At 46.6% G+C, this 14,037-nt stretch overlaps 1 protein-coding gene across 2 annotated transcripts in view; it reads right to left on the bottom strand.

The window, feature by feature from the left end:
* The window catches only part of Kiaa1549 (KIAA1549 ortholog), a 137,479-nt gene that overhangs the window by 73,354 nt on the left and 50,088 nt on the right, over positions 1-14,037 (bottom strand). For both annotated transcript variants that reach the window (XM_076832779.2, XM_076832785.2), the window contains exons 2-4: positions 6,157-8,832; positions 2,533-2,621; positions 1,354-1,531 (exon numbers count right to left, since the gene is read on the bottom strand). In XM_076832779.2, coding sequence (XP_076688894.2) covers positions 1,354-1,531; positions 2,533-2,621; positions 6,157-8,832 — 2,943 coding nt within the window. The remainder of the gene's footprint in view (positions 1-1,353; positions 1,532-2,532; positions 2,622-6,156; positions 8,833-14,037) is intronic.

Genomic DNA, 14,037 nt, shown 5'->3' with positions numbered 1-14,037 from the left:
TTATAGTCTTGTACCACCATCTGTGGTGCACATGTCAGTTTCTCTGCACATTGTGTAGGGGCAAGACCATTCTGGTGGGCCCAGATGGATGCACTGAAGTGCCTGGTAGTGGGGCAGGGTACCTATTAGTGTCTGTCAGTGTCTAAAGTTTGCCTGGGAGCCACAATATTCTGGTGGGATTGCACAGGGCACCCATCATTGTCCAAGAGCTGTGCAGGGCCTCCAGGGGCCAACGTGCTCAGCTGCTTCCCAGAATTGAGGGTGGGACAGCATGTCTACCTGTCTGCTTCTCAGGCCCTCAGGGGCCACACTTCTGAGGACTGGCAGTTCAACTGCTTCTTGGGGCTGCAGAAGGATAAGCAGAACATCAAGTTGCTTCCTGGGCCCAAGGGCAGGTAATATTATTTCTATGGATCATGTCATGGAAATGCAGAAAGCCAAATTTGTACCAAATAAATATATGCAATATGGGGTGACTGGTATTGTCTTAAAATGGAAAAACACCTAAGATAACAATTTGAGCATCACAAGGTGCTACTGACAAAACACTTCAAAGGTATATAAATTCATTAGAGATAATTCTTAAGTATTTATGGGCAAAATGACATAATATCTGTCATTGTCTTAAAACACTCTGGGGTCCTCATAAAAGCTTGTGGAGGAAAGATAAAACAGAACTGGTAAAATGTTTACTTATTTTAAGCTCAGGATGAGCATATGTAATTCTACTTTAGTATACATTTAAAAATGTCTATAATAAAAAGAAAAGTATGATATTAAGGAACCACTGTTAAATTTAGGGAGTGTGATAATTTTGTGGACAGATATATACGTATGTGAGTGTGAGTGTGTGGGTGTGAGCTTGTGTGTTTAACAGGCCTTGTCTTTCAGAGGTATAAGCTAAAATATTTATAAGTGAGATGATACAATGCCTGAGATTCACTGCAAAATAATGTGACAGGTGGGAAAGAGAATGGGGGTATAGATGTAATGAGTCTGGCTAGAAGCTGAACGCTGTGGAAATCATATGGTAGGTACACGGGGGGTATCAAACTAGTCTGTGTACTTTTATATATGCTTGAAATTTTTCCATAATTTTAAAGATTTTCTAAATTAAATAACAGAGTCAGGTGCAATAGCACACACCTGTAGTCTCAGCCACCCGAGGGGCTGTGCAACAGGAGGATGGCTTGACTAGAAGTCAGAGTCTAACCTGAGCACACAGCAAGACCCCGTCTCAAAAAATAAACAAATGAATGAATAATTTCTAAAATAATCTCCCATTTTTAAAAAATATAAAAATAAAATGAAATTCTACTTACAAATCAAAACAACTATGCTCAGTTGTCTCACCTGTTTGGACTTGGAACCTGGACTCTGGCACGAAGAAAGAAGGTTTCACAGACAGGATTAAAGGAGTTTGGTCACGAACAAGTTTACTATTAATAAGCACATTAATGACTGATATTGCCGTGTAAACAAAAGGACCGGATGTTACCAGAAAAGTGAAGTCAGTGAATAGTTCATAAACCTAGGGAAATGAAAAATACAAACGACAATTCAAGCTGAGAGGAAGTTGTACTGGGCAGAAAGATAATACATTAAATTTAAAAATATATATCAGTATTTTAAATGAAAGGGTAGTGCTTCACAGAGAATCAAAATTTTTAGTTATTCTTATATTCTTTCAATCTTCTCAAAAACAGCTCAAAGTTACCAGAGCAGCAGGAAACAATAGCCAGTAATATGAACTGAATAACGAGCTACAGAGAATTCAAGGTGTTCGTCATGTTTAAACCACACAGAAAAGAGCACTTACTCTATATTAAGCATTCACTGTCCAAAATACAACTTTAAGATTTCTAGAGACCACATTAAAAAACATAAGATCACTGGAAATTCATCTTAAATACACCTTACTTAACACAACACAATATCGTTCAATATGTGGTCAATACAAAAAAAAATTATAAGGGAAATATTTCCATTCCTCTTTTCACTCTAAAAATCTTCAGCTCCACCACATGGGAGCACATCTTAGGGCACATCTCAATTCTGACAAGAGCCCCATTTCGTGTGCTCCCAGTCACCCTGTGGATGGCGCAGGTCTAGACAGCATGACTCCCTCAGCTCATCTAGGAGAAGGGGCACTGGGGGGACTGGTATAAAAGACTCAGAAATCCATCTCCGTCTCACTCAATGTACTGAAAGATGCATATGTACTCACTCTGAGATTTAATTTAAACTCAAACCCAAGTCCTTGAATGTAAATCAAGGGAAGCAAAAATTGTTAAGGTCATCACGAAAAGTGTCACCTCTGGTCTGAGAGACCCTCTGTCCCAACTCTGCCAAAACGTTCCCCCAGTGAACTCAACTTGACCCTGTCTGGCATCAGGAGAGGCTTCCCCGATGAAATGACATTGAGAGGAGATGGAGAGGATGAGCGGGAAAGAGCAGCAGAGGGGTTAGAGGAAGAACTGGCAGGGCGTCATTGCGTGCCGTCGGACTCAACCGCACGTCCAGCCGGCTCACCTTCAGCTCCACCGCACGGTTGAAGTGAATCCTCAGCACTTCCTTGATGGAGGTGATGATGTACTCCTGCACTGCTCTTCTGGCCAGCACTAGATCAAAGACAACCACCGCGTGCAGCTGAGCATCACTAGGAATACCAAGCTATGCCAAAATGTGTTAGCCAGGGGACAAAGAGCTTCCAGTTCCCGTTTTTATCCCAACAAACAGCAGGTTGTCCCCTGGCTATGGCCCTAATGGCAAAACACCAGACTTTAGAAGCTCTCAGAAGCAATGTTTTTAAAGGCTTTAAGATGCTGCTCGACAGAACTAGAAGACTCCTCCCTTCTAGGGACTCCTCCCTCTTCAAAGCAGCAGGTGAAGAAGGTTAACCACTGAGGGTGGGGAAGAAACGTTATCCCAATTCCCATATTTTAAATTTTTGTGCAGGAAATAAAATATTTCTCATACTGCAGCCTAGTTAGCCTAGTTCTGTTGAATTTTTTTCACATCTAAAAAGTTCCATTTAAAAATTCATGCATTTGTGTATGCCTGCTGCCCTGTGTCTACTGAGTATTTAGTAAGCTTGCCCTCCCTTCCCCCACCATTTTTTCCTTCCTCTTCCATCAACTTGCCATAGCACAAAATTAGGATGCAGTTGATATTATTATTCCATTTTTCATTTCCCTGATCTTAATTTTTAGAAATGGAGAGAGAATCATTCCACATTCTTTATTCTTAAAAAAGTATGCCCATCAATAGATGAATAGATTAATAAATTATATGTGTGTGTGTGTGTGTGTATGTACCCATATATATATTTGCAATAGAGTTCTACTCAGCCATAAAAAAGAATGAATTATAGCATTTGCTGGTAAATGGATGGAGATGGAGAATATCATACTAAGTAAAATTAGCCAAACTCAAAAACTCAAAGGTCAAATGTTTTCTCTCACACTTGGAAGCTAGAGTGAAATAAAGGAAAAGAGGGGGAAGGATAAGATTACATAAAGAATCAACCAAATATAAATTAATAGGCAAGCAAAAGGAAGTCTAGCAGAGAAAGAGGGATGGGAGAGGGGAGGGGGCATAGGAGAGAAAGGGAGGGATCATGAACTGAAGCCGACTTCCATGTAGGCGTGAGTTTGTCAGGACCAACCCAGCTACTAGGTATAACTATAAAGCTCTAATAATAATTTTTTTAAAAAAATACAAGTTACATTTGATTGTTTTTCCAACAAATCAGTGACCCAGATATAAAATGGTAAGGGGGACCACTCCTTTAGCTCATGAGACGATTAGGACAAATCCATTACTCGGAGCACCTTGCTGGGTCATGCCGGTGCCACCACGGTCTGCACAGGCTCCAAATGGATCAGAGTGGATCCGTGGATCTTAAGAGAAAGACAGAATGAACAGGAAGGAGAAGGGGGAATGGAAAGATGTCGTATTTAAGAAAGGAAATAAGGAGGGAGAACTAGAACAGACTGGGGAGGGAGAGTGGAGGACAGGAAGGGTCTCCAGAGCTAAGCTTGGGGAAGGACAGAGGCAGAAAGTCAGAAACAGAAGAACCATCAGGGGAAGCAGAAAGCATGTACTGCATGTGACTCCAGGTGCTGCTCTACGTGGTCCCACAGCCACCATAACTGCCACCACTCTGAGGAAGATATTATAAAATGAACATTGAGATGTGAGAACTACGGTCTCTGGGGAGAAAAAGAATCATCCAGAAACAGCTCTTACAGTTATTTTGCCAACTATCTATAGTTTCCCCAGAGCCAGCAGAAGAGAGGTGAGGAGCCCTCCAGAAGAGGGCATGGGTCAGGAAGGTGCCGGATGGGAAGCATGGTCATCCCCGCTGGACACCTGTGGTCAAGGATCTCCCTGCAAGGCCACCAAGGATCAAGAGCACCTAGAGTGGTTCTACCTTCTTACAGAACGCCACTGCAAAGAACCACCTCGAACCCCACTCCAGACTCTCTCGTAGATAAAAAGAAAGCAACCAAGGTCAAATCTAAACCAGCACTGGAGATGAGCTGATCTGTCCTCCCGTCAAAGGCCTTACTGAAAGCGAGAGATGGCATCTACCTCCCCTCCAAATGCAAAGTGACAGCAGGGTGCTCTACACAGCTGACAAAGCACACTCATAAGAGGTGAATTTTGTTCCAAAAGGCAGTTTAAAAACATAGATACCTAAAAAAGGGCACCAAACGTCATGAAATGTAGACCACATATGAGAGTTAAATTTATCCTATATGATGCCCAGTGTTCTCAGAGGTACTTCTAAAATGGTTTCCAGGTCTATGCAGAAAAATTCTAAAAGATACAACATTGTATCATAAATATCCTAGTAACTCAGAGATAAAGATGCTTTCAGTAACTCTTTTAATAAGCTCCTGACATCCAGCCACTTTAGAAAAAAAAAAAAAATGAAAAGATTTTTGTCAATGAGAACCTCCTCTCACGGCTCAACGGCCTTCGTCCTGCAGATCAAAGTGTCTAATCTTGTTCCAACCTCATTTCCTAACAGTCACCTCCTCCTACCATTATCTAATTTCCAGCCATGGCTCACCACCTGCCCTACCAGGCTCTAAGACTATGTCTTCCTTGACTCTATCCCTCACAGCCTCGAGAAGGATACACACTTACGAGGTGCTCAGTCACGATTTGTCACCTGAACTGCAGAGGTTACTGTGGGGTGAGGAGAGCAAAGGCTGCCAGGGTCCCAGCCCACTGAGAGGACGGCGGCACTTCCTGGTGGTGGGCAGAGGCTCCATGGTCCACCGCACTGGGCATGGGGGAAACGGACCAGGCATGCTCTTCTCTGTCCTCGCCTGCACCTTTTCCCGTTCCTCTTCCTCTGTCCACTCCACTCCACTTTTCTTCCCTACTTCTCCTGCCCTTTTTCTCTCCCTTCTTCAAAAACTATCCCCACCAAAACCAATTCACAGAGCCAGGATCTGTCACGTTAGGCTGGAGGCGAACACGCACTCATAGTCCACCAGACGTCATGTACGTCCAAGTCACTTCTCATGGAGAGCTGATCGAGCAGGCCTCCTCCCTGGACACTGCCCTTGAGATAAGTCCACCTTGTGCAGCATGTCCCCAGGTGGGCTGCAGCCCAATGTGGCTGGAGCAGCCACAATGCTCAGGACCCTGCAGCTCAGCTGGCCACCGACCGAGGCTACAGGCGGGGCAGAGAATCAAAGTCTGTGACTATGTTCAGAGGACATTTATTCATTCCATTTTTCTTTCCTTGGGATCCAAATGACATTTACAGGAAAATATAAAAGCAAAAGCAAGAATAGTAAATCAGTATAAAATTGCAAAGGTTACCCTTATGCAACTGCCCAACTCTGCTTGAACTAAATGAGAACGGGCTTCCTTTCAACCATGTCATCCATGTGCCCACTGAGTTACGAGCTTTGAAGACAAAGACCCTACCAAAAGCTCCATGGTTCATTTAAATCCTCTATTTGCTTTTATTGCAAGTACTAATAGGTAATCTTCAGGGTGCTTGCTCAGTGCCAGGTAATGGGCTAAGTATTTTACATACATAGATGCATTTCAGGTCTCCCGTAAGCACTGCTCACGAACACCTTAGGAAAAGCCCCCTCCCCAGAGAGGCAACCGGACTCGGGGCCTTACCAGTTGTGATCAAGTAGGCATCGGGGACTGTAATGTCACACACATAAGGTGGCTTGGTGGTGGCCGGTGCTGGAGTACTCACTGCCGCTTCAAGAGTGGAGGTGGTCACAGGGTGGAGGGATGGCAATGGAGGGGCCACACTGCCCTCTGGGGGGCTTGGACTCCCAGTGCCACTGCTCAGGTCAGTGTCCACAGTATGGGCAGCAGTGCCGTTGGGTGTGCTCGGCTCGGGGGATGTGTTCCACGGTGAACCTGTGAGCGTGGACGGTAGCTCTGTGGGCAGCGGGGACGAGCTGCCCTCCGGGACGAGTGAGGATGCTGATGGCAGATATGCGTCGCTGACTGACACTGGACCGGTGGGAATGACTTGGGAGGAAGAGGGTGAGACAGACGTGTGATAGTCTGTAGCTCTGACCGGGTCCTCCGAGGGTGTCAGAGTCGAGGACAGAAAAGCCTCGGTGAAAACAGGCGTCAGAGGGGAAGCAGGGGACGATGACCAGGGGTGAGTCGCAGCAGTCGAGACATCGGGGGTGGGCTCGGAGCCGGAGGGCACCAGCGTGGCGACTGCAGAGCCGTGGCGGGTGGGCAAGAACTCAAAAGAGGAGGTAGTTCCAGTGAGAGCCGAGGTAAAAAGGGCGTTGGAGTCCGTGGGCGCGACTGTGGATGAGCCAGCAAGCTGGAGAGGATCCGAGGAGAAGCTCGGCAGCACCGGCACTTCAGAAGGACCAGGGAGAGAGGTGACCGTCCTTGAAGGAAGGTCCGCACTCGGCCAGAGCTGAGGAGACGCCAGGTCTGTGGAACTCGGAGCAGAAAGAGGCGGTGAGTGCAGACTGGCAGGGTCAGGCAAGGCCAAGGTCGCCACCCAGGCAGAAAGGGACTGGGACACGATGGGGGACAGGCCACTTGGCATCAGAGATGGGGCAGCAGGGACCTGGGAAGAGGAGGGGGCCAGGCTGCCCAGGTCCAGCAGAGGCGTGGAGGGGAGGCTGGACGCCAGATCCAGGACACTCAGCCACCCCTGGGCAGAAGCCCCCGCGGGTTCCTGGTGGGAGAAAAGTGAAGGCTCTGCCGGAGGAACCAGAGTCTCAGAGGGGGACAGACTCGCGTCTCGGACCCAGAGGGACGGCGTGCTTTCCTTTACCGTGACAGAGAAAGCTGAGTCAAGGAGGACGCTGGCAGTGGCTGAGAAAGACACAGCGGTCACACTGGATGGCGTTCCTCGAGCGTCAGCCACCGGGGAGAAGCCAAAGGCAGGCCCGAGGGACACTGGTGCAGAGAGGTGGTCAAGAGAAGAGTACGTCTGGGCGCTGCTGACGCTGCTCGTGCCCACCTCGGCCGACACGCCTGGGCTCGCTTCCGAGACCCTCAGGGATGGAGAAGCGAGGGAGACCACGGGCCTGGAGGGGAACAGGGTGTTATATTCTTGAGGATCTTCCTCGAACTCAGAGAGGTCGGTGGCCTCGCTACTCCACAGAGAGGGGCTGCTGGCTGCCAGTGTGGCCACCGTCAGGGTCTCAGGCCCATCCCCCGACCCCACGTCTCTCTCCACAGAACCTGTGGCCAGAACGTGCCGAGGAGATGCCACAGCACACGACGCGCACCAAGTGTAGGGCCTGAGGGAGGCCGCGGGGCTCAGGACGAGGGTATCCGCCGTGTGGCTGGGGACCACAGGACTGCCAGGCAGCTCTGACGTGTCGCCGGCATCTCCAGGAAGGAAGGGGTCGTGTGAAGCATCCACTGATGGAGTAGAAAAAGACACAAATGCAGGAGGGGCGGAAAACGAAGCAGCCTGTGTGCTCCAGGAAGCAAAGGCTGTCTGTGACAAGGTGACAGTGGGGTCCAGCCTTGGAAAGACAGTTTCTTCCAGACGCTGACTCCAAGCCGTGGTCACATCAGGGTGTCTGTCTGTGCCTGTGGCCAGGACCTGCTGTGGAGTCTGTGAGACCTCCCCCGGGGGCAGAGATGGCTGTTGGGGACCGCCATCACCTAACGGCGGAGGCAAAGAAGACCAGGAGCCCAAGGGCGGGGCCCCTGCGTCTTCTGTGACTGGAGCCACTGTCTCTGGCCAAGTCCTACTTGGTAACTGGCTGTAGGTTCCGGTAGGATAAAGCACCAGGTTCCCATTAAGAGTTGGAATTATGCCCTCGGAGGTGGGAAAAGCTGACCAAGAGGTGCCAAGATGACTGGGGGACTCCACGTAAGTCGCTGGTGGCTGGGCTGAGCTCTGCCAGGCTGATGTCACCTCTTGGTCCTGTAGGGAAATCGTGGGTAGTGATGGAGTGGGCTTGAGCTCGGGCGTTTCTCCAGGCAGCTCTGGTGGGCTGACCACGATGGACTGTGTTGGGGACACCATCCGTGCAGAAGTCCAGGGAGCATCTGGCAAAAAGTTATCCATGTCATCGTCACCGAAGGCCACCTCATTACTCGTCACAGATCCATAATTTACCACAAAGACACTATGATCTGCTGTACTTTGGGTCTGCTTTCCATGGTTTAAAAAGGCCGTATCAAAACTAGTGGCAGATGGAGAGGACGTGGGGACAAGAAACTGGCTCGGCTGGGACCCCGCCACAGTCTCTGTTAAGGCCACATGTGCAGCGCTGGACATGGTGCTGGTCTCCAGCAAGAGCTCCGCAGGGAAGGAAGAGAGACCGTGCTGCTCCAGAGGGAGCTCATCTAGCAAGAAAACCAGAGCTGGGTTAGCTGCAATGCCACGGAAGTCGGACTGCTATGGTTTCCTTTCAGGCATCCACAGTTACTCATTCAGCAAACATCCACTTGCGGTAGAGAGCTACCATTCACAGCTACTCGGAAGCCAGATATGGCCAGAATCGCCACGGGAAATGAATCTTCAAGTACTCAGAAACCTGAGCACCACCTTTACGTAAGCTGGCCTCTGTGTGTACACATTTACACGCTTTCTCTTGCTTTCTGACAACAGACACTCATACCCACAAAACCACACCACACAGGAAACAGGCCCTGGGAGGTTGTCTGGCCATTCTCCCTCATTTATCACACAAGGAAGAGGTTAGAGAAGGTGGACAAGTCCACTACAAGATCTGCCCAGAGGGAAGCCAGCCTCTAACACAGGGCTGCCCTGACCCCGAAGCCCACGGTTCTCTCTTCCAATCACAAGCTGACTCCTGCGAGGACAGAGTGCCTCCTGGCAGCACCACTCAGGTCCTGGTGACAGTCCCAGGCTTTTCCAGTGGTGCTTCCAAACAGTCACTGGGCCCTTCCCAGGCTGTCCCCAGAGACCTCCAGGCCCACCTTTCACCCCTGTCAAGCTCCACAACTATGCTCTGGCCAAATAAGCACCCTGCGGTTCCCCAAACCCAAATCTGCTCTGGCCTTGGTGACCTGCATCTTGTTGTCCCCATTCCTGGCTCTCCACCAGGTCTTTCCAGTCCTTCAGATAGCACACAGCTCTGGCCTCCTCCCTCCAAGCTCTAGTTATGGGTCACTGCCTCCCCTGGGCTTCTACCTGTCACGCCCCTTACCATCAAACTACCTGCCTACTCATTCAACTGTGAGCTTCTGGAAACAGGGACACTTCCTGTTGCCTGGGAGCCAGCGCAGTGAATGATATCTGGTAGGAACTCAATTAAACACCTGCTCAAATGAAGGAACGAACAGTGTCAGAGGATACCAGGTTCTGACATGTGTCCAAATCATCCCATCATCTGCTCAAACTCTGCTATTCTTGATCCTGGGACAGCCATCATCATTTTAAAAGTTCAGGTGTCTCCACCTGTAATTTAGATACGTTGCCCAGAGAAGTTAGGTGAGTGACAGCCCAGCCACTGACAGAGGGCCAGAGTACTGTCCACTGCAGCACAGCTGGGGACAGGGCAGCAATCACAAGCCAGGAACAACACCTTCCACTTGTCCCAACAGTGTGTGAAATACTATAAAAATTACCCTTAACTCAATCTTCCTTATGACTCTTGTCCTCATTTTAGAAAGGAAATTTGGACACATACACACACACACACACACACACACACACACGGAGAACACCTGTGAAAGTGAAGGAAGATCAGGGCAATCCTCCTAAAAGATAAGGAATGTCAAAGACTGCCAGCAAACACCAGCAGCCAGAAGACCCCCTGGGCAGGGCTCTCCCCCACAGCCTCAGAGGGAACCAGCCTGCTGACCCAGTCCTTGGACTGCTGGCCTCCAGAAGTGACCCAGCTAAGTTCTGTTGTTCAAGCCAAAAATGAAAGAAAAAAAGAAGGAACGAAGTAAGGAAGGGAGGAAGGGGGAGAAAAGGAAAGAACAAATGTCTATCTCAACTCTGGCTTTGTGCAGCAATTACACAAGTCTCTCCAAGTTTAGAACCTATATTATTTATATGGTCCTAATAACTCTATGCTAAGGGACCTAATTTAAAGTAGACCCAGTCTAGCTGGGCGCAGTGGCACACACCTGTAATCCCAGTGGCTCGGAGGCTTAGGCAGGAGGATCATGAGTTTAAAGTCAACCTTGGCAAAAGCAAGATGTTAAGCAATTCAGTGAACCCTGTCTCTAAATAAAATACAGCTCATCAATCCCTAGTATCCCCCCCAAAAAATGAGCCCAGTCTCCAATGTCTGTCAGAATCTAATATGAATGATCCCAGGTCAGGTATGGTGACACACATTTATAAACCTAACTACAACGAAAGCTGAGGAGGCTGAGGCAGAAGAATCAGAGCCCAGGAGTCTGACACCAGCCTGGGTAACAGAGTGAAACCCTGTCTCAAAAAAAAGAAAGGAAAAAAGAAAAAGTTGTCCTCAGAAGAACACACTCCCAGATCAAATATTCCCACAGCTACAGTTCCAACAAATATGAGCACAAAATTCAAATGAAAAACACACAGGAAAATAAGGTACCATGAAAAGTCAAGCAAATTCCATGGAAAAGCCAAAAGAAACTAAATCAAAGTAATCTCAGATCTCAAAGACTTCAGATATTCTGGGAGACATTTTTAAATATGTTTAATTCATCTAAAATAATAAGTGGGGATTAAAAACATGAGTTCTGAGCAAGAGACTATGAAAACTGACCAGAAATATTTGAAAATCAAACAAAGAACACTGAAAAATGAAAATATTGTAATTAAAATTTAAAAACTTAACACACACATCAAACAGCAATTTAGACCCAGCTGAAGTAAGATTTAGTGAACTGAGGTGCACATCTGAAGAAATCACCTAGAAACAAAGAGAAGCAAACATAAGAAAGAAGACAGAATGAGACGTACCTTTGATCAAAGTTTTAGAAAAACGTAATAAAGGGAGTCACAGAGAAACAATATTCAAAGAGATAACACTAATAATTTTCCAAGACTAAGGAGACACAAATCCTTCAATTTAGGAAAACCAGGATATCCCAAACAAGGTGATTTTTTTTTAAACCCATACTTATAATATTGTGCCACAGGTCACCAAAGACAAATTATAAAAGTAAAATAAATGAATAAATATTTTTTTTAAAAAAAAGACAAATTATAAAAGCAGTCAGAGAGAGAAGGATGTCGATTACACAAGCAGAGAACTAGTCACAGAATAGAAGCCAGAGAACTAGGGAACAAACTCTTCAAGGAGTTGAGAGAAAATATCTGACATCTCAGACGTGAGCAAAAACTCCTCATCAAGAAGACACATATGGTTTGGTACATGTAATTCCAACTAGCCAGCATGCTGAGGCAGGAGGATCACCATTTTGAGGCCAGACTGGGCAACTCGGAGAGACTCTGTCTCAAATTAAAACTGGGCTGGGGATGTAGTCCAGAGGGAAAGTCCTTGCCTAGTGTGTGCAAGCCTCTGGGTTGGACGCACAGTACTGAAAGAAAAGAGGAGGCAAGGGGAAGAGGAAGAGGAGGAGGAAGCAGCAGCAGCTACCCCCACCACCTCTAAACAAGGACATCCTTCAAGAACAAAGATAAATTATCTCAGACAAAAGGTCTGGGAAGAGGAAATAGAGAATAAGTAAATGACAAATAGATGGTAACTCTAAACAAACATTAATGGTACAAATGAATAATAATACTGCTATTTAGTTTGTGAGTAAACGAAAGATGCATAAAATAGTACAGCTGCCTAGAAGGTGAAAGGAGGACAGCAGAGGATCTGTGACTCACCAGTCGAGATGAGAATCAGAGTTAAGACAGGGGCTGGGGCTGGGGCTCAGTGGTACAGAGCTTGCCTAGCACATGTGAGGCACTGAGCTCGATCCTCAGACCACATAAATAAATGAAGGTATTGTGCCCATCTACAACTAAAAATATACACATTAAAAAAAGTTAAGACAAAACTCTGTGAATAGATTTTATGTAAATATACTACAATCTGTAAATAATGCTTAGTCCTATAGACAACATATTTCTAGCTGGTGCCTTTAGCATATGAAAGCCACAACCTCCATTCTCTTTTCTCTGTGACATGACTTAAAAGATGAACACAGGCTAGGGATGTAGCTCAGTGGTAGAGCGCTTGCCTAGCATGCCCAAGGCCCTGAGTTCAATCTCTAGCACTGCAAAATTATTTTAAAAAAAGAAAAGAGATACTCGGTAAAAGGACACAATTTATTAAATAGAGATTTTAAGTTGTTTCATATGATGTTATTAAATGTTTTTTGCCTTCAATACAACCTGGCACTTGGATTCCCTGTGTACGTGCCTTTATGACTTACCTGTCTCAGTCCAAACACGGGTGAAAAAGAACATGATACTTAATACCAATCCAGTAAAACAACAGCTGTTCTTCTTTGCAGTAAAGGTTGAAAGGCACATATTCAAGAGGTAATACAAATCACAACTCTGTCCAACTGTATAGCATATAAATTTGAAAGTTTTCCTAAGGATGAGTCATTTTATGTGTCTGTTTTAAAACTCTGCTATGATATAACTTGTTTTGAAATGTAAGAGCTGAACAAGGAGTGAGATCCCTTTTAAAAGAAATCAGAAACACATTTCAAGTGCACCAGAAGGCTGAGAGAAAAGTGATGTTGAGTGGCTAATTTATCAACCAGATCTGATGCTACACTTGATCTTAGCCAAAAGACCAAGAAGAGATCCAGATCTGGTGCAAATGAGAATTAAATCCATCCTGCCTTCAGAGGATAAGGGAGCAAGAAAGGCAAAGTCATCAAAAGGACCCCCCCCCCAAAAAAAAAAATCCCCTAACTAGGAAAGCACAGGAACAAAAAAACACAAAACTTCACATTGAGAAATGTCAAGCGTGCCAACCTGGGATTTTTTTTTTTTCCCTTTCTGCCAGGCCCTGGGGGAGAGACAGCAGCTGCAATACCATGGGGAATTACTTCTGTGGTTAATTCAGAAGAGGTTAGAAAACCCAGGTGAGTCTCTTTTTCAGCATAAAAGGCATCAGGGACTCTCATCTCAAGCCCTGGGGATCAATTTCCGAGCTCTAAAGCACTAGATCACAAAAGAGTAAAAGGTTCTCTCTTTGACAACAGAGAGAAAGGAACGGTGTTGGGGTGAGATCAAGTGCTTCTCAGACAGTGACATGCCCGCAAATGATGTGGGGACCTTGAAAGCATGCCACCACTGCCCAGCAGTTCTGCGATGGGGCCTGGGCTTCAGCTTCGCTCCAGCTGACCCGGGTGTGCCACCCCACTCTAAGTAGCCAACATTGAGGCACCTTCTCTCCTTGAGCTTACATAAACACATATTTATCAGGCGTCCCCGCCCCACACCTGGCCATGCTATATGTCACAGCCCAGGAACTGCCCAAGTGCTGCCTCAGAGTGATTAAAAGTCAGTGACGAGGATCCCCAACTATCTAAGACTCACACAAATAAGTATCTGTTTAAGTATCTATTTTTCTATCTGGAACGCTTCCCTAAATGTAGTGATCAATCATGGACTTTTCA

Source organism: Callospermophilus lateralis, chromosome 1, assembly GCF_048772815.1.
Source record: "Callospermophilus lateralis isolate mCalLat2 chromosome 1, mCalLat2.hap1, whole genome shotgun sequence".
NCBI classification, from domain to species: domain Eukaryota; kingdom Metazoa; phylum Chordata; class Mammalia; order Rodentia; family Sciuridae; genus Callospermophilus; species Callospermophilus lateralis.
The sequence above is the reverse complement of the archived record's forward strand: the minus strand, read 5'-3'. Positions and strand labels throughout refer to the sequence as shown.